The 21,248-nt window shown below is 47.8% G+C and overlaps 1 protein-coding gene and 1 non-coding gene across 2 annotated transcripts in view; one reads left to right on the plus strand and one right to left on the minus strand.

Annotated features, from left to right (window-relative positions):
• Positions 1–1,769: 1,769 nt before the first annotated feature.
• Positions 1,770–1,843, minus strand: TRNAE-UUC (transfer RNA glutamic acid (anticodon UUC)). Its single transcript has one exon. It is a non-coding gene; the product is annotated as a tRNA-Glu (tRNA).
• A 14,092-nt stretch (positions 1,844–15,935) lies between these two features.
• Positions 15,936–21,248, plus strand: part of MEGF9 (multiple EGF like domains 9) — an 84,208-nt gene continuing 78,895 nt past the window's right edge. Inside the window, exon 1 of the mRNA XM_069575265.1 lies at positions 15,936–16,753. Within this exon, the coding sequence (XP_069431366.1) occupies positions 16,120–16,753 (634 nt within the window). The 5' untranslated portion in view covers positions 15,936–16,119. The remainder of the gene's footprint in view (positions 16,754–21,248) is intronic.

Consider the following 21,248-nt stretch of genomic DNA (forward strand, 5'->3'; position numbering starts at 1 on the left):
ATGAGTAATACTTTAGCATAGATATGTCCTATGCAATATGTGGGATACACTTATTATAAAAAAGAAACTTAATTTTTTATTTTTTTTAAAAAGAAACTATTTATTATTCATTGTTTATCAGAAATTCAAAATTGACTAGCATCTTGTATTTTATCTTACAATCTTACCCCTGTCCAAGCTAGTTCGGAAATTTTATGAGGTGCAAAAAATAGTATGTGAATTAACAATGTATAAAAGTATAGTTTACAAAATTCTATGTCAGCAGGATGACTTGGGGTTGTACTGCTTTGATGGAAAAGCTTCTCTTCCAGGCCAGTGAATCTGTTTTCAGAAGACGGTGGGAGAAAGATTCTGTCTGCATCCAGATGAACTCTTTATTCCAGGGTGTGTCCATGCTAAGTCACTTCAGTTGTGTCCAACTCTTTGCGACCCTCTGGACTGTAGCCCGCTAGGCTCCCCTGTCCGTGGGATTCTCCAGGCAAGAATATAGGAGTGGATGGCCGTGGCCTCCTCCGTGGGATCTTCCCAAGCTAGGCACTGAACCTGCATCTCTTGTCTCCTGCCTTGGCAGGAGGGTTCTTCACCACTAGTGCCGGCTGGGAAGCCCCTATTCCAGGGCAGTGACCCAAACCAGTAGCACAGATGGAGCCTGGAGCAGCACGTGCAGAAAGGTCCCAAGAATCTGCTTCACAGAAAACTCAAAGCAAGACCGACTAGGATATAAAAGCATCTTCTGGCTGCGTCCCCATAAGTATACTGTCTAAGAGGCTGTCGCTGCTTCTCAGCCCGCCCCCCCCCCCCCGCAGATGAAAAGGGGTAGGAATGGCTGGATTGGAGGGGGGGAGGGTAGAAACTATTGTCCTGGCTGGGACGGGAGTGACGAGAAGGGTTTAACTCAGAAATCTGTGGACTCAGGAGACAGAAGCCGTGGGCTTCTCATCTAGCATGGGTCCTGCTTTCTGGAAGTGCCACTGCCATCCGAGGTGGCATTTTTGCTTCAGTCAAGGGCTCCAAGCAGACATTCTTTGGTGTCCAGAAGTAGGGCACCAGTGGCGACAGCAATTGTTCAAAACGTGAAGGCTGGGCAAGCCCTTGGAACCCCTCACTGCCCCCTCCTTCCATCTTCCAGTTGGGGACACTGAAGATGGGCTGAGAAGTGACTCGGAACCACGGAGTAAGTCAGGGGCAGACCTGGGAGTGGAGTCCGAACCTGCTGCTTCCCGACTCAGGGTCAGATGTAGCATCTGTCCCACGGAGTTCCCCGCTGTTAGGGCAACCCCCCACCCACAAGTAGCCGCTGTCCCCCAAGACCAATAATCCAGAGACACCGCTGACAAACCTTGGTCTCTCAAACCGTTTCACCGTGGCGGTGATCTTCCGCTGCAGGACGTCACTCAGCAGTCTGCAAAATACTTTCACGCCATTTATCCCCCCTTCCGTTGACCTCTGCCTTCCTATGTCCTCTACTCTCTGCCCTTGTCAACTCTTTAATGTGCCCGACTCTCCCAGGGAGAGGCGGTCCATGCGATGGTTGGGACATGGCTCTGGAGCCAAACCGCATGACACTGGAGCTTGGTGTGAGACGGTGTGGCCTTGGGCAAGTGATGGAAGCGGCGTTCACTGCCCCTCAGTCTCCTCATTCATGAAGTGGAGATGACTACAACAGCACCTACCCCACAGACTTCTCACGTGAGGATAAATAAGTTAACTGGTACTTTTTATTATTATTTTATCATTTTGGTCATGCCCATCAGCTTGTGGGGTCTTAGTTCCCTAACCAGGGATTGAACCTGGGACCTCAGCTGTGAAAAGCTTGGAGTCCTAACCACTGGGCCACCAGGGAATTCCCTTAACTCGCACTTACAACAGTTCCTAGCACACTGTTAAGGGAAGACCCGGTGGCTCATCGGTAAAAAATCTACCAATGCAGGAAGCCTGGGTTCAGTTCCTGGGTTGGGAAGATGCTCTGGAGGAGGGCATGGCGACCCACTGCAGTATTCTTGCCTGAAAAATTCCCTGGCCAGAAGAACCTGGCAGGCTACAACCCATGGGGCTGCAGAGAGTTGGACGCGCCTGAGAGGCTAAACGGCCACAAAGCTTGCTATTACGGTTTCACAGACAGCACTTACTGTCGCTGTCATTGCTGCTGCCGTGTTCACTCCAGAGCTCTCTTCCGTGACCCCCGAGTCCTCCGCCTCAGTCCTAGTCCTTCTCCAGGACTCAGCTCAAATTCCCCTCCTCTAGGAAGACCTCTTCGATCCTTTTCCCTTAGCAGAGTTAGATGTTCCCTAACATCTTCCAAACTCATTTAAATGCCCACATTTGCCTGTTTTCTGGTCTACCTGCCTGCCTAGCATTCTCTTCACCCCTATCTTTATCAACAACAACAAGGTGAATCTATGCGCTTCATGGATGTTTGTTCAATGGCTGATTCCATTGATCTCCCATCTAAGAATCATTTTTTTGTTTTTAACCTCATGTGCTCACTTCTGCGGAGAAGACAATGGCACCCCACTCCAGTACTCTTGCCTGGAAAATCCCATGGACCGAGGAGCCTGGTAGGCTGCAGTCCATGGAGTCACTGAGAGTTGGACACGACTCAGCGACTTCACTTTCACTTTTCACTTTCATGCATTGGAAAAGGAAATGGCAACCCACTCCAGTGTTCTTGCCTGGAGAATCCCAGGGACGGGGAGCCTGGTGGGCTGCCGTCCGTGGGGTCACACAGAGTCGGACACAACTGAAGCGACTTAGCAGCAGCAGCAGCTCACTTCTGGCTTTATTCTTTTTTAAAAAATTTATTTTTAATTGGAGGGTGATTGCTTTACAATGTTGTGTTGGTTTCTGCCATACAGCAACATGAGTCAGCCACATGTATACATATATCCCTTCCCTCTTGAACCTCCCTCCCACCTCTTGGAAACAGTCTTGTTTTCTTTCTTTCCTCCACCCCACACCCAATCTAATAGCAAGTCTTGACATTCCATACCTAAATCAGTCATGAATCACCTTTAGGCCAGTGCAGGCTGCCGCCTTCTCGCCTCTGAACCACTCATTCTTCTCACTGAGCTCTTGCCCTTGCTGCTTCTGATTTCACCTCCATCCCCTCCTTAGAAGGCTCCGGGAACTTCACATTTCTCTTAGAAGAAAATCCCACTACTTACATGGCTACGTCTGTGCATGCTGAGTCTCTTTTTCAGTCGTGTCTGACTCTTTGCGACCCTATGGGCTGTAGCCTGCCAGGCTCCTCTGTCCCTGACATTCTCCAGGCAAGAATACTGGAGTGGGTTGCCATGCCCTCCTCCAGGGGATCTTCCCAAGCCGGGGATCGAGCCCGCACCTCCCTCGGCTCCTGCACTGCAGGCGTATTCTTTACTGCTGAGCCACGGGGAAGCCCCACATGGTTACGGAGCTCTGCATTTCCATCCCCCACCTTATTCTGGACCACTTAGTATGCTCTCCCTCACTTAATACACTCTGCCTGTTCTGCCTCCTGTCAGACCCTTTCCCACCTCATGACGCTGCACTGGCTGCTCCTTGCAGTTTTTGCAGAACTAGCTGCTGCTTTTCATTTCAGACTGCATGCTACATCCTCAGAGAGCCTTTCCTTGGCCGCCCTAAGGAAATGTCTCCGTTTCTCTTTGTCACAGAACCCTTTCTTCTCCTTTGTACTATTTGTCGTAGGCTGTAAATATCTTGCTTACTTACATGTTCATTGCTACTGCTACTGCTGCTAAGTCACTTCGTGTCCGACTCTGTGCGACCCCATAGACGGCAGCCCACCAGGCTCCCCCGTCCCTGGGATTCTCCAGGCAAGAACACTGGAGTGGGTTGCCATTTCCTTCTCCAACGCATGGAAGTGAAAAGTGAAAGTGAAGTTGTTAACAGGTGTTAATTGGCTATCTCACTTGATGCATTGTAAGCACCACAAGGGCAAAGTACTTGCCCTTTTAAAAAATCTTATTCACTAGGATATCTCTTAGTCAGAATTTAATACATTTCTGCTGAATGAATGAATGATTAAATCCTCCTAGAAGCAGGATGTATAAACCAGGCATTATACTCTCACTTTACAGATGTCAAAACTGAAGCTTAGCGGGTGGATTCTTGCCCTAATGACATAGGCTGGAAGTAGTGTAGCCAGGCCTCCAGATCATGTACTTTTCCTGCTAGACCCTTTCACCCTGAAGGGAGATAGACTCTGGGTGGGGTCCTCAGCTTGACTGATTCATAATCTAATTTCCCAACATGAGACCAGAGAGCCAAGATTCCAAAGTTCCTGTCTCTAAAGAGGTGTCTGTATGTGGCTGAGGATTGCAATCAGTTCCAAATTCCAGGCTGCATTGATGCATACACCCAGTAAACACTCAATGATCACAAGAAAAGTGCAGTGACTGAGGAAGAAAATCAGACCCACAGGCCTGAGCGCTGGATCTCAGGCCTAATCTCCCAGGATGCTCTTAGAGCTGTTCTAATTTAGGCCTGATGGAATGGGAAAGATGTTGTTTCTAGTTCCTTTAGTTTAGTGTGGCCTAATTTGGAAGATTTTGCCATTTTGAGGTCTCAACTACTGCCTGAGAGCAGACCTTGGTTATTGTCATCATTTAAAAGACTACTTTGGCCATCAGTAGAGAGCTAGCAGCATTTCTTTGATTCCAGGAGGAAAGTTCCTGGTGAGGGAGCCTGGTGACATAAAAGGCCCTGGACCCAGACACCAGAAGGGCGGTGCTGTGCGTGGGAAGGCCCTGGGCCCCCACCAGCAGACTGTTGGCCCCTCACCGGCTCCCAGCTTCCTCCTCTGTAAGGAATGATGCAGGTCTGATGGTGGCCTGAGAGTCAGGGGGTTTGGATCTGACTCCGGCTCTGTCACTAACGTGGAGCGTGGGATCCGGATAAGGCCCTTTCCTTCTCTGGGTTATCGGTGGATCATTGTTATGAGTTCAGGTTTGGCAGGGCGGATTCTTAAGTCCTCTTCCAGCTCTGATATTTAACTCGTTCTGTGGCTTTTTCAGGGAAACATTTGCTCCCCCAAGAACTGGGTTTCCTTATTTTCCAGCCCTTAGAAATCAGCATGAAATCCACATGGCCACCTCAAAATAGTTCAACAAAGAGCATCTTAGTTCCAAAGGCCTGGGGTTCTTAAAAGTACCTGAGGAATCAAGTACCCCCTCCTGCCACTCTCCCAGCCCTAAACACCAATCCAGTGACAGGTACCCACTCCAATGAAGGGAGCTCTTCAAGAAGGCCGAGGTCATGGGAACAGGTTGGGGAGTATAAACCCACTGAGTGCCTAGATGCTCTGGCCATTAACCCCCAAGGTCATTGTATTCACTTGGTCTTGACCCGCTATGTGAAAAGACAAGGTTTAGGAAAGTCAGATATGTTCCAGTGTCTTTTGAATGTCTACTGTGGGGCAGGCCTTGGCTCAACACTTGCACACACTGTTTGTTCAACCTTGACTTGGGAGACAGATATTATGATCCTCATTCTACAAGAGATGATGTTGAAACCTGGAGCAAAAGTGAGTTGTCCAAAGTTATACAGCCAGAAAGACCAGGACTGAGCCTGGAAAGTTATACAGCCAGAAAGACCAGGACTGAGCCTGGAAAGTTATACAGCCAGAAAGACCAGGACTGAGCCTGGAAAGTTATACAGCTAGAAAGACCAGGACTGAGCCTGGAAAGTTATACAGCTAGAAAGACCAGGACTGAGCCTGGAAAGTTATACAGCTAGAAAGACCAGGACTGAGCCTGGAGAGTTATACAGCTAGAAAGACCAGGACTGAGCCTGGAGAGTTATACAGCTAGAAAGACCAGGACTGAGCCTGGAGAGTTATACAGCTAGAAAGACCAGGACTGAGCCTGGAGAGTTATACAGCTAGAAAGACCAGGACTGAGCCTGGAGAGTTATACAGCTAGAAAGACCAGGACTGAGCCTGGAGAGTTATACAGCTAGAAAGACCAGGACTGAGCCTGGAGAGTTATACAGCTAGAAAGACCAGGACTGAGCCTGGAGAGTTATACAGCTAGAAAGACCAGGACTGAGCCTGGAGAGTTATACAGCTAGAAAGACCAGGACTGAGCCTGGAGAGTTATACAGCTAGAAAGACCAGGACTGAGCCTGGAGAGTTATACAGCTAGAAAGACCAGGACTGAGCCTGGAGAGTTATACAGCTAGAAAGACCAGGACTGAGCCTGGAGAGTTATACAGCTAGAAAGACCAGGACTGAGCCTGGAGAGTTATACAGCTAGAAGGACCAGGACTGAGCCTGGAGAGTTATACAGCTAGAAAGACCAGGACTGAGCCTGGAGAGTTATACAGCTAGAAAGACCAGGACTGAGCCTGGAAAGTTATACAGCTAGAAAGACCAGGACTGAGCCTGGAAAGTTATACAGCTAGAAAGACCAGGACTGAGCCTGGAAAGTTATACAGCTAGAAAGACCAGGACTGAGCCTGGAAAGTTATACAGCTAGAAAGACCAGGACTGAGCCTGGAAAGTTATACAGCTAGAAAGACCAGGACTGAGCCTGGAAAGTTATACAGCTAGAAAGACCAGGACTGAGCCTGGAAAGTTATACAGCTAGAAAGACCAGGACTGAGCCTGGAAAGTTATACAGCTAGAAAGACCAGGACTGAGCCTGGAAAGTTATACAGCTAGAAAGACCAGGACTGAGCCTGGAAAGTTATAAAAGACCAGGACTGAGCCTGGAAAGTTATACAGCTAGAAAGACCAGGACTGAGCCTGGAAAGTTATACAGCTAGAAAGACCAGGACTGAGCCTGGAAAGTTATACAGCTAGAAAGACCAGGACTGAGCCTGGAGAGTTATACAGCTAGAAAGACCAGGACTGAGCCTGGAAAGTTATAAAAGACCAGAACTGAGCCTGGAAAGTTATAAAAGACCAGGACTGAGCCTGGAAAGTTATACAGCTAGAAAGACCAGGACTGAGCCTGGAAAGTTATACAGCTAGAAAGACCAGGACTGAGCCTGGAAAGTTATACAGCTAGAAAGACCAGGACTGAGCCTGGAAAGTTATACAGCTAGAAAGACCAGGACTGAGCCTGGAAAGTTATACAGCTAGAAAGACCAGGACTGAGCCTGGAAAGTTATACAGCTAGAAAGACCAGGACTGAGCCTGGAAAGTTATACAGCTAGAAAGACCAGGACTGAGCCTGGAAAGTTATACAGCTAGAAAGACCAGGACTGAGCCTGGAGAGTTATACAGCTAGAAAGACCAGGACTGAGCCTGGAGAGTTATACAGCTAGAAAGACCAGGACTGAGCCTGGAAAGTTATACAGCTAGAAAGACCAGGACTGAGCCTGGAAAGTTATACAGCTAGAAAGACCAGGACTGAGCCTGGAAAGTTATACAGCTAGAAAGACCAGGACTGAGCCTGGAAAGTTATAAAAGACCAGGACTGAGCCTGGAAAGTTATAAAAGACCAGGACTGAGCCTGGAAAGTTATACAGCTAGAAAGACCAGGACTGAGCCTGGAAAGTTATACAGCTAGAAAGACCAGGACTGAGCCTGGAAAGTTATACAGCTAGAAAGACCAGGACTGAGCCTGGAAAGTTATACAGCTAGAAAGACCAGGACTGAGCCTGGAAAGTTATACAGCTAGAAAGACCAGGACTGAGCCTGGAAAGTTATACAGCTAGAAAGACCAGGACTGAGCCTGGAAAGTTATACAGCTAGAAAGACCAGGACTGAGCCTGGAAAGTTATACAGCTAGAAAGACCAGGACTGAGCCTGGAGAGTTATACAGCTAGAAAGACCAGGACTGAGCCTGGAGAGTTATACAGCTAGAAAGACCAGGACTGAGCCTGGAAAGTTATACAGCTAGAAAGACCAGGACTGAGCCTGGCACCCTTTCCTGTTGTGCTTGTGTCTCTCCTAACAACAGAAATCAAAAGGAAAGTTGAGAAAGCTCAGTAAACTGCTGTGGAAATCACTCTGGATTTGAGGACTGAAAAACTGGTTATGAACCCTAGTTCTTCCATTTACTATCTGGACTTCCTTGCTGGCTCAGATGTAAAGCGTGTGCCTACAATGTGGGAGACCTGGGCTCAACGCCTGGCTTGGGAAGATCTCCTGGAGAAGGAAACGGCAACCCACGCCAGTACTCTTGCCTGGAAAATCCCACGGACGGAGGAGCCTGGTTGGCTACAGTCCATGGGGTCGCAAAGAATCGGACACGGCTGAGCGACTTCACTTTCACTTTCTTCCATTTACTAGTTTGGTGATCCCGGGTTAGCCAGTTGACTCTTTTAAGCAACAGTATACTGACCTATGGGCGTCCCTGGTGGCTCAGATGGTAAAGAGTCTGCCTGCGATGAGAGAGACCCGGGTTTGATCCGTGGGTCTTGAAGATCCCTCGGAGAAGGGAATGGCAATCCACTCCAGTATTCTAGTACTCTTGCCTGGAGAATCTCATGGACAGAGGAGCCTGGCGGGCCACAGTCCATGGGTCGCAAAGAGTCAGACACAACTGAGCAACTAACACTTCCACTTTAACTATATTGACCTAGAAAGTGGGGATAATCACTTCTATCTCACAGTATAAGGTTAAAAGGGAAAATGTGCATGAAGGGTTTCAGCATGATGTCTGGCATATAATGAGCGTTCAGTAAATGTTGGTCACTACTACGATTAGTATACTGCTACTGTAACTCTTAGTGGTACAGTATACCCACTATATCACCACTGATATCACCACCACCTTCTCTCCAGAGTGGTCCCGAAGCTCGAACGACGCAATGACTGGGAAAGCTGTGTGTGTCCTGCACCTGTCGGTAATCCCCTGTATTATAATTATAGCAAGCTAAGGGAAAGAGTTATTTGTGAGGCCCTGACCCCGTTCCTCCCCCAGATGGTTTAGATTCTTTGCTCTGCAGCCAGCGGTGATGACGAGCGAGGGTTTGACTTGGTGCCCACTGTGAATGACGTCCTTCAGTGGATCACTGAGAAGGACAGCAAATGCTTTTCTGAGCTTATTTTAGCATCAGAGGGACTTTGAGGCAGGATTTCAGCATTTAGTTTCATTGGGGAAGGCACTTTGCCATTAATGTGAATTTACAACTTCAAATTTTCTCCTCCTCATCAACTTTAAGAAGAGATAACGTGGAAGCAGATCTCGGATATGGCTGGCAGACATATCCTCAGATCCAGATGAGTTCTGTTGTGGGTTATTCCTGATTATTTAAGTAATGTGTGTTTATTGTTAAAAAAAGAAAAAGGAAAAATGTGAAGAAGAAACAATCTGAATACCCATAATGCAATCATTCAGAGACTAAAAGTGTTCGTATTTTGTTATACTCCCTTTTAGACTTTTATTTTGTGTCTATATAAAATGTTGTATTCATATAGATAGCATATAGAATTAGTAATATATTCATCTATTATTTATACTATGTAAAACAGTATATGAATGTAGGACTTCCCTGGTGGCTCAGACGGTAAAGCGTCTGTCTACAATGTGGGAGACCCAGGTTCGATCCCTGGGTCCAGAATATTCCCTGGAGAAGGAAATGGTAATCCCCTCCAGTACTATTGCCTGGAAAATCCCATGGACAGATGAGCCTGGTAGGCTACAGTCCATGGGGTCGCAAAGAGTTGGACACGACAGAGCAACTTCACTTCTTCACTGCAATAAAATATGAATATATTCATATATTTACATAATTGAGATCATAGTCTAAATAACCATGTAAACTATTTTTTAATAAAGCTATTTTTATTGGAGTTTTTGGTTCAAAGCAAAACTGAGCAAAAGGTATAGAGATTTCCCACATATCCCCTGCCCCGCACACGCAGTGGTAAAGAACCTGCCTGCCAAAGCAGGGGACATGGGTGATGTGGGTTCGGTCCCCGGGTTGGGAAGATCCTCTGGACAAGGGCATGGGAACCCACTCCAGTATTCTTGCCTGAAAGATTTCTTGGACAGAGGAACCTGGCGGGGTATATATAGTCCATGTAGTGGCAGAGAGTTGGACACGGCTGAGCAGACACGCAAAGCCTCCCTCACTACTAACTTCCCCCACCAGGGTGGTACTCTTGTTACACTTAATGAATCTGCTTTGACACATCGTATTCATTCAGCCTGTTATGGTTTACTCTTGGTGGTGGGCGTTCTGTGGGTTTGGATAAATGGTAATGCCTGTAGCCATCCTTGCAGTATCATTCAGGGTATTTCTGTTTGCCCTAAAAGTGCGCTGCGCTCCGCCTGCTCATCCCTCGTTCCCCTGCCACACCCTGGCTACCGCTCGCCTTTCACCGTCCCCGTCGCTCTGCCTTTTCCAGAGCATCATTCAGGGCATGAGCTTTTCAGATTGGCCTCTTTCCCTCGTAATATGTGTTTGTTTCCTCCATGGCTTTCCCTGACTTGGCAGCTCATTTCTTTTTAGTGCTGAATAATGTTCCGTTGTCCAGATACGGACCTGGTTTATTCATTCACCTACCGGAGGGCATCGTGGCTGCTCCCAAGTTTTGGCAGTTATGAATAAAGCTGCAGTAAACATCCTTGTGCAGGTTTTGGGATAAACAAAAGTGTTCACCTCCTTTGAGTAAATACCAGACGACACACTTGCTGGATCATGTGGTAAGAGTATGTTTAGTTTTGTAGGAAACCACCAAGCTCCCTTCCAAATGGCTGTTACATCTTGCCTTCCCACCAGCAGTGAATAAGAGTTCTCTTGCTGCAAATCCTCTCCCACATTTAATATTGTCAGCATTTTGGATTTTTGGCTCTTCTGGGAGGTATGTAACCTATTTTTCCATAATTTTATATTGCAAGAATTTCCTTCACGAATATTGTTTCTTAAAGATGTATAGGGTTGCAACATAGGGATGACATAGAGCACAAAGTGTTTAATCTCTCCCTATTGTTATCTGTTTGTTTATTTTTTTTTGGCCGAGCCACGTGGTTTGTGGGATCTTGGTTCCCTGATCAGGGATTAAACCAGGGCCTTTAGCAGAGAGAACTTGAAGTCCTAACTACTGGACCACCAGGGAATTCCCTGTTATCTGTTTAGACTTTTCTAATTTTCAGTATTATCCATAACACTCTGATGAACATTTTTGTATATAAAGCTTTATTTACATCATTGTTTATTTTCTCCAGGGCTGATTCTTAAAAGCGAAAGTAACAAGTTAGAAGACAAACACTTCAAATTCTCATCAATTCTGTGGGGCATTCCCCAGCCAGCAACAAGTATTACCATTTTTAAAAAGTTCTTGCCAAATCAGTAGCTAAAAATAAAAAAGTAAATTACTGTTTCAGTCCGCAAACCTCTGATTACTTAAATTGAATACACAATATTTCATGTATCTTAGCCATTCTCATTTTCCTTTCCGTGAGTTGCTAGTGTCCTTTGCTGAGCAGAATTTGTTCATAGTGGCCCCAGTCACTAAAGCTGTCTGCAGATGATGCTAAACTTTGCATCTGGCCACATCTGATAGGCTCCGGCAGGATTAGAAATAGTCCATGTCAGCATTGCTGCTTCAATGAAACCAGAAAGGGGAAAGTTTCTATGTTTTATCAGAATCCAAGAAATGAAGTTATTTTTGCTGATTGTATTATTATGCCTTCTTTTCTTACTCCCAAAGCTTCTCTTTTTTAAAATGCTGCTCTAGCAGGAAGGTTAGATTTAGCGTATACCTATTCTTTCTTTCAGTGTGTGTTCACTGACTGCCTACTATGTGCAAGGGCCAGGGGCCACAAGGATGGCTGTGGAGTCTGAGAACAGCCTGGGTTTTGGAGCTGGGCAGGGGTTGGGCACGGGCTTCCCAAGTGGCGCTAATGGTCAGGAACCTACCTGCCAGTGCAGGAGACATAAGGATGCGGGCTTGATCCCTGGGTCGAGAAGATCCCCTGGAGGAGGGCATGGCAACCCGCTCCAGTATTCTTGCCTGGAGAGTCCCATGGACAGAGGAGCCTGGCAGGCTACAGCCCATGGGGTCACAAAGAGTCAGACACGACTAAAGCAACTTAGTGCATGTGCACACACATACACATGCACACACAGGCGTTGGGCAAGTCCTTTAACCTCTCTGAGGCTCTCTTTTGCCTTCTTTCAAGCACAGGTGATAACCCTACCTTTGGGGAATAAATGAGTTACAAATGCAAAACTCCTGGAATGGTGTCTGCCACATCCCAAGGCCTCATTTAGCTCAACAGAAAATTCTTGAGCTATTTCTTTTTATTTGTCACTGTGCTAGGTGCTGAGGATCCAAAGAGGGGTCAGCTCTCTCTGCCCTCTGCTGCTGTGTGCATCCCTCCCGCCGATTAAGTCCAGTGGCCCCGGACGCCAAGGATGGGTTGATAGCTCTCTTTAGAGCCCTGGGCCTTAGCTGCAGTTCTGGAGCCACAAGAAAAGTACCAACCAACACTGTGTTACACAGAGAGTCCTAGCCATGATTTTTATCTTCTCTTTTCTTAACATATCGTCAGCATTTTCCATTTAGAGCAGTTGTTGAGGGTGCCGGCTAGCGTGAGCCAGCCTTAGTTTGATTTCTGGCTCTATCACTAAGTAACCTTGGGCAAGCTGTTTGACATTTCGATGGTCTAGTTTTCTTATCTGTAAGGGGGGGATATTAATAGATGGTTAGAGAGCATCACTGACTCAATGGACATGAATCTGAGCAAACTCCAGGAGACAGTGAAGGACAGGGCAGCCTGGCGTGCTGCACTCCGTGGCATCGCAAGGAGTCAGAGATGACTTAGTAACTGAACAACAATAGTATCAATACCTACTTCCCGAGGTCTTTCTTAGGATTAGACAAGAGAGGCCATATGCAGCTTTTAGGATAACACGTAGCACACAGTAAGAGCTCAATGGTCGGTTATTAATATTTCTATAATGTCTTCATAGCCACCATTACAATGACTTTTTATGATTAAAAGAGATATAACACCTGTCTCTGATGTTGGTATTTGGAGCGTTCCTAATTTTTAAACACAAACGTAAAATATTATTCCTAAGAAACCAACAAAAAGTCATCTTGTAGTTTAGAGATAAAGGCAGGACAAGAAATTTAAGTATTCAATGGGAAGTGAATCCACATCAAGACACTTACATTACCTTTCCAGAAAATGCAACACTTACTATACATGTCAACAGGGTAATTAACTCATTTTAGAACCTGCAGTGGGGGGTGACCCCTGTCTGAGGCAGGGAGCTAGCCTAGATTACTTTGGCAAAGACTTCTAGTCTTTTCTCTGTGATTCTCCAGGCAAAGAAGCTGTATCAGCTTTTCTTTTGTAGTGCCAGAGAATCTCTGATATAGCACAGCTCAGGGCCAACCCAGAATTTTTCAGCTATCACTTGGGATATCTGGTAGGGTGGCTGTCAGGCCATGTCACCTGATGCAGAAGTTGTTTCTGGTTGTGGTCCTTCAGCCAGCCAACAAGGCTCAACGTTAACACTGGCATAAATGAGACTGAGCACCTTCTGCATGCTAGGCTCTGTAAAAACATTCCCTTCAGGCCTCAGCTTAGCTGAGGCAGAATTCAGTGGTCCCATTTTATAGATGAGGAAACTGAGGCTCAGAGAGGTCAAAGGTTTTTCCTCCAAGGTCACACAGCTGGTAGAGCCAGGACCCAGCTCTGTTTGACTTTAAAGATACAAATTCTTCCCAGGGCACCACAGGGTCCCTTTGTGATGTAATTCAAACTAACCAGCATGGATTAGTGCTCACATGGTTCCCCCTGCTAAGCACTGAGAACAGAGAGAGCAGCCTAATAGGGGAGAGAGAGACACAGAAATCCCAAGTTCTAGAATTCCCACTGATGCATGCCTGTGAGAAGTAATAAAGCCACGGGGGCAGTTCAGCTTATCCTGTGGTATACATTTCTGAAAGCCATCCTTAATCCTTTCAGGAAGAGGCAGGGAGTAGATAGATTGATAGATCAGGGCTATAATCAATGAACAAACAAAGGGCAGTGGGAAAATAGGGAGAGAGAGAGATTCATTCCCACTCGGAGATCCAGAAAATTCTCTTAGAGGATATGGTATTTGGGCTGGGGTTTGAAGGGTTAGACAGAGTCAGCAAAAGACTATGGGGGAGGGGCTTGACCTACCCCCTCCCTTGGCTAAGAGAAGTAAAAACAGAATCTTGATTTGTGCTTCCTAAATATTGGTCTGAAACCAGAACCCATGCACGCCCCTCCCATTTCGCTCCCTCCCCTTACATACATAGACGGACCTATTAAGATACATTCATGTTGCTGTTGTTTAATTGCTAAGTCCAGTCCAACCCTTTGTCATCCCATGGACAGTAGCCCACCAGGCTCCCCTGTCCATGGAATTCTCCAGGCAAGAATACTGGAGTTGGTTGCCATTTCCTCCTCCAGGGGATCTTCCCAACCCAGTGATAGAACTGGTCTCCTGCATTGCAGGCAGATTCTTTACCATCTGAACCACACATAGGTACAAATGTAAAAACACACAGAAAATACACATAAAACACACACCAGTCCACGTGCAGATATTTAAAAACATACAATATGCAAAAATAGATACCAGCTCCCATACTCAAAAGATCATACAAATATACGCTCATATACACAGACTCACAAGCATGTTTATGTTTCATTACACAAGCACATACATGCCCTCTCCCCACCCACTCCTCATTCAGGTAAACAAGTGCATTTTTAATTAACATGTACACAGGTTCGCACGCAAATGTGATCGCCCAGTTCTGGTTGGAGGCCGGGGACTAATGGGAAGCCATGCACAAAGGAAGCGTCACGCAGGGGAGGCCAGGAATGGGTTGGCAGTGGGGCTGGGATTAAGCCCTGTCAGATGACAAGCGCGCCCGGCCCGGCTGCAGCGCCTGTGCGAGCTCTGAATCCTGGGTGACGGTGCGAGGCTGCGCATCGGAATTCCAGCTTTGCACAGGGTTTAGTGTCGCCCAGGGTCAAGCTCTGTGGTCAGACACACCCCTAGCCCTGCGATAGGCAGGCGGCTCTGAGGACACGCAGGTCTGCGGCGTGGGGCTTGTCCTAGCAGGACGCTGGGTGCAGGCAGCATTAATGAGGGTTTACTGTGGGTCAGGCACTGCGTTAAGCCCTTTCAGGGCATTACTTAATTCTCACATCAGCTCTGTGAGAGAGGGGTGGGCGGTGGGATGTTAGCTGCCATCAACCCCATTTTAGAGGTGAGAAAACTGCACTCAGGCCACAAAACCACTCAGCAGGAAGCTTGGAGCTGAGGTTGAACCCTGTCCGATCTCACTCTCCTGGGGGTGTAAGGTGAAGTGTGCATGTGAGCCTGTCACCCTCTCACGCAGGAAGCTTGCACCTTCGACTCCTGACGGGTCCTGCCAGGTACAGCGCCTGGCCCAAAGCAGGTGCCTGGTGAGGGCGTGGGTCTTGGCTCGGTAAGGTCCTCAACAAGGGCCTCAGTTTCCCCATCTCTGAAATGGGAATGCAGCGAAGACCTCGCAGGGCAGAGCTGGGGCCGGGCACTCTCGGGCAGCAGAGGAGGTGCTGCGCTCTACATCCTCGCTGCGGCCACCCTCGCCCACCGCGGGGGTTCCAGCTCCGCCCCCACCCGAGCCCGGGAGAGGCGCTGGCGCCCCATTGTTTAAGAGAGCGGGGAAGCTCCCAAGAGCCCAGTCCCCGTCCCCGGGTCGCGCTCGCCGCCCAGTGGAGCAGACGACTTGGCCCGGCGTCTGCCTCGCCGGGCGCGTCCTTTGTCTGCTCCCCGGTGCCCGGGGCCCGGGGCCCGCGCCCCGCTTCTAGGCAGACAAAGCCGGGGCTGCCGCTAGTCTGACCGGCTGGAGCGGCGCTCGCTCCACCCACCTCCCGCCTTAGTACCGCCCCCTCTCCTCAGCGCTCCCTGATTGGCTCGTGGGGCCACAAAGAGGCCGGGAAGCGGGCAGGTCACGTGAGACGGCGTGGCCTCCCATAGGCCTGGCCAAGCTGCCAATCAGGGAGGGCGGGCCGTCCGCGCTCGGCCCGGTCGCTCCCTCCGCTCCCGGGCCCGCCCGCCGGGCCGGCCGCCTGTCAGAGGGAGGTGGCGATGGTGCGCCCGGTGGCGGCGGCGGCTGCGGCGGCTTCCCTGGTCCGAGTGCCGCGAGGAGATGACTGACCGACCGGCTGACTGACTGAATGAATGAATGGCGAAGCCGAGCGCGCCATGAGGAGCCTGCCGAGCCTGGGCGGCCTCGCCCTGTTGTGCGCCGCCGCCGCCGCCGCCGCCGCTGCCTCAGCCACCTCGGCGGGGAATGTCACCGGTGGCGGCGGGGCCGCGGGGCAGGTGGACGCGTCGCCGGGCCCGGGGCTGGGGGGCGAGCCCAGCCACGCTTTCTCTAAGGCCACGGTCCCCACAGCCCAGGCCCCGAGGACCGGATCCCCGCGCGCCACCCACCACCGAGCCCAGGCTGCGTCTTCCTCAGCCCAGCCCCCGGAGACCACCCCTCCTCCGACCACTGCCGGGCCAGCTCCGACCACCGCCGCCGGGCCCGCTCGGACCACCTCTCAGGCACCGCTCGTTCCCTCGCGAGTCACACCTCCTGCGGTGGAACGTACTCCGACTACCCCTCGGGTGACAACCAGACCCGCGCCGGCCACCCTCTCGACGACCACTGGCCCGGCGCCGACCACCCCTGTAGCGACCACGGTGCGGGCGCCCACCGCTCCCCCGAACCCGACCTCGGCTCTCCCCGGCGGCGGCGGCGGCAGCAGCAGCAGCAGCAGCGTCCCACCCACCCCACCTGCCACGGAAGCCCCCTCTCCGCCTCCCCCAGGTGAGTCCCAGCGCCTCCTCGGCCGCCGGACCCTCCCCGCGGCTGCCCGTCCTTCTAGCCTGGGGCTTCTTGGCTGGGGTGGAGCATTTCTGGTCCCCAAAGGTTCCCCAGATTTCGACTTCCAAGGGGAGGTCCAGGCTCTAGATAGCCTGCCCCACCCCCCTCCCCAGCCCCCAGTCTGGAAAGCCTTTTGTCGCCCACTTGGGCTGTGCTTCCTTGGGAGCGGAGCGACTGCTGCCTGGAAAGCGTCGCACCTCCTTCCAAACAGCGCTCTCTGGCCTTTGTCAGACGCGCTGGATGGGCGCAAACTTTTGGGTTCGGTTCGCTCACCGTGCCCCTCCGCCTGGGCCATCTGGGGAAGTTTGAAAACCAGCACAGTACCTCCGGCGACCAATAGGTCAGAAACTGAAGGGATTCCTCCTAAGGCTCCACTTTCCTTGTTCATGTAAATATCAGACGTGCATGTGACAGGTGGAAAAGATATTGAGAGGATTTTGTTTACAAACAGTAGTACAGACCACTTGAGGCCAAAAGAAAAAAGAAATTGTAATCCATGTTTTCCCTGCAAATGAATGGATTCAGTAGTCATTTGGGACAGGTGTGTATCTAGGCTGAGCACATTTGTAAATTAGGTTAAATCCCTTCCTTGCACCATTTTTTTTTTTCTCCTTCCTCAATTGCAAGTCAGTATGTTTGGGCAAATACACAATTTAAGCAGGGAGGCCCATTTTTTTCCTTAAGGAGGGGAATGTTCAGTTTTGCTGATGTTGAGAAAAGCCAATTTCTGTCTGAGTCCTGGTGAAAAATAAAGCTCTTCTTCCTGCTGATTGAAAGTCTTCAAGCAAAGTTAGAGACAACTTCTGTTCTTTTCCTCTTGAGATCTAACGTGGGCCTGGAACTAAACAAATAAAACCTGCCTTGTCAAGATGTTAGACAAGAGTTTCTGAATTCCTTTGCTTTGAGTTGGGGTTTGATTTGTCCAAACCATTTCGCCTTTAGCTGGATTTATATTAATGGATCTCTGACCTAATTCTTAGGCTCAGTGATTTACTGTGGGGTCAGGTATGGACTTTGGACTATAATTGAATTTGTAGAGAGTTTTCCCACATGATTATGAGTCTTAATACAGTCCTGTCTTGAGTTGGAGCTTGGCACTGACATAAGTAGGAATGCAGATTATTCACCCATAAAAAGCCAAGTGGGTATTTCTTCCAGCATCAGGGAGTGTGCTACCTGGCTGGATTTTGACTGTAACCTCTCTTGGCCTCCCTATGGAGAGACTGACATGATACTGTGAGGCAGGAATCGTAGTGTTTGAGCGTGTGGACCTGAGTCCATTCTTAGTTTGAACCCTAGTTCCGCTGCCTTTTATTAACTGGGTAATTTGGGCGGGTCAATTAACCTCTCTTCATCTGAGAAATGAAGATAATAATAGTGTTTAGCTCATAGGATTGCTGTGAATCCTATGAAATTTGCTGTGAAATCCTGTGAAAATTAACTAAATGCATTTATAGCACTTAGAACAATAGTTCTGGGTGCAGAGTAAATTAGCTCTGTATGTATCTTAGCTATCATTATGATAGTTTTTTTTTAATGGGATAGAAAGCATTTGAGAAACCTAATAGAGAAATGATGATTTTTATTTGTTTTAGTAAAATGTGAGGTAGTATGTGTGGTCAGTCATGTCTGACTCCTTGCGACCTTGTGGGCTGTAGCTTGCCAGGCTCCTCTGTCCATGGATTTTTTCAGGCAAGAATACTGGAGTGAATTGCCATTTCCTCCTCCAGGTAAAATGTAATAGGAAAGGATAAATTAGATTTTCCAAAGTTTGGAGCACACAGTAGTGTTTATGTAGGAAGATTCCTTCTTTTGAAAGGTTAGTATATCATAAGTCTGTGTAATTGATGTTATTTTACCTTAAATTTTGCATTGTTATTTTTAAATCACAAAGGTAACCTTTTTTCATGTTGCTTTTTCTTTGTGATAAAATATACATAACATAAAATTTACCATTTTAGCCATTTTTAAGTGTACAGTTTAATGGTATTAAGCACATTCAAATTGCATGACCATCACCACCATCCATCTTTAGGGCTCTTTTTTATTTTCCCCAACTGAAACTGTATCCATTAAACACTAACTCCTCAATGGCCAGCCATCCACCTTATTCCTAGCAACCACCGTTCTACTTCCTGTCTCTGTGAATTTGCCTGTTCCAGGCTCCTCATATGGGGAACTCATAGCATTTGTCCACAAAGATAACCTTTACCTGAAAAAATTACAAAGACCCAGAAGTCCACAAGTAAAGAGTGAAAGTTCCCCCCACCCACTTTGCTACTTCCCAGTTCCAGTCAGTCCTTAACTGTTACTACTATTAGCAGTTTGATCTTTTCTCAGAGGCAAGTTGTGGCATGCAGGATGCGTTCCCTCACCAGGGATTGAACCTGTGGCCCCTGCGTTGGGAGCGCAGAGTCTCAGCCACTGGACCACTAGGGAAGTCCCTAAACACAGGATTATTAAAAATAGTTTTTAAAAGCTCAAGATGAAATAATATATACATTACATATATTAATATATTAATTATGTATATATACTGCAAGCCATAGCGTTTTGCAACTTGCTATATCCACTTAACTGTGTATCATGGTCTTTTTCTTCATGTCAGTACCTAAAGTGTACCTTATTCTTTTCAGCAATTGTATTTTTCATCATCAGAATATATCATAATCTATTTAACCAATCTCTTATTTATGGACACTTAGATTGCTTCTTGGCTTCACTTTAAAAAGCACAGAGAAGAATGTGTTCTTGTTTAATCCATCATATTATATTACTAGTCCATCATATTATATTCTCTAATACCTTGTCTGGAGTTTTGTAGACTCCAAATCGACTGTAAGTAAAGCAAAGCTGGATTGAGTAATATTTGCCACTGGCCTTTAGTAACTTCAAGGCCTTTAGTAACTTCCATGGACTACCGTATACCTATGTCTATGATGGTCTTGGGCAACAGAAATTTTAAGATGCTCAATTTGGTAGCTCTGCTGTGTTGTAAATTTTCTGTAGCATTAGTTTTCTGTGAATTCACTATGGACAGCCTCTGTCTAGTTCTCAGCAGCTGAGCTGCCTTTGTGGGCTTACTGCTTTACTGGGCAATTTCAGCTTTACGATAATGTAGTTGAGTATGGTCTTTCTATCTGAACATGGGCTCTAGTCTACTTTAAACAGTAAATACATCTCCTTGACAGAGGAAAGAGATTTGAAAGACCTGGTTCTAACTGAGTTTGAAAGACCTAGATAGGTTGGCAAAATTGGATTCTCTGGCTTTTGGGAAGATGAGTATAAAACTGAACACCATTGATAATATATTATGTGTCTAGGTGGGTCTTCTGGCTGCTCTTTGAATTAATAAGAATTTCTTCCATAAAGATCTAGTTGAGAGCTCTTGCCTACCCCTCAGTAAGGGCCCTCTTTTGTTTACAGGGACACTGATCTGCAAACTGAAACTAATTGCCCAGCAAGCAAGCATTTTCCTCCCACGGTCCTGGCAAAACATTCGACTGATTGGTTGGCTGGGTAGGACATTTTACGAAGGGTGAAGGGAGAGGCTGTGATACTAGAGTGTAACAGTTATTGATAGTAAGAGACTGAAGTGATGATAAATGTTTGATTTTTAAAATTATGGACCTTCAGGGCTAGATAGGACTTTAGAAGCCAGTACCTCCTAACGAGGCTCTGCATTGCAAGAAATGCTTCCATGGACTTAGCCGAAATATTTCTCTCTGTGGTTAACACCAGCCGGTTCTGACTCTGCCCTTCGGGGCCACGCAGAACAAGTCAGCTCTCTCTGTGCCCTGACAGTTCAGGGATCTGCGGGCAGTGATCGTGTTCCCTCGGAGTCTGGACTAAATAACTTCAGCTCCCTCAACTGTTCTTTATGTGAAATGGTTTCAGATTCCCTTAGACTCTGCTGGTTGCCCCTCTTAGGGAGTTTTTCAGTTTTTCTGTGTCTCTCCCGGAGTGTGGAGCATGGAACTGAAGATGTCGCCCCCGATGTGCTCTGACCCACTCGTGGTAGAGAGGACAGTTGCCTCGTTCTCTCTGGATGCTGCACTACTGTTGATGCGGTTAGCTCCTAATCACAGTAGCTTTTCTGGCAGCCACATTACGTTGTTGACTCATTGAGTCCATTAAGATCCTTAAGTCTTTTTTTTTTTTTTAAACACGTACTAGACGAGTCTTTCTTCATTCTGGACTTAGAAACTCTTTGTTATCCTGTAAAGTATAAACTGAGACAGTTGCCAAGCATGTAAGATGTACTGTGTTAGGCTCATGCCATCACTTTGGGCCTGCAGCCTGTCAGCGTACCCCACCCAGTCTCTTCATGCTCACCTGCAGGCTGTTCTGTAGACGGAGTCCAAGGACACGTTAGGGCAGGTCTTCTTACCTCACAGGAGAGAGTACATTTAGGGATGATGAAACAGTTTGGAAGGGA

This window comes from Ovis canadensis, chromosome 2 (genome assembly GCF_042477335.2).
Source record: "Ovis canadensis isolate MfBH-ARS-UI-01 breed Bighorn chromosome 2, ARS-UI_OviCan_v2, whole genome shotgun sequence".
Lineage (NCBI taxonomy): Eukaryota > Metazoa > Chordata > Mammalia > Artiodactyla > Bovidae > Ovis > Ovis canadensis.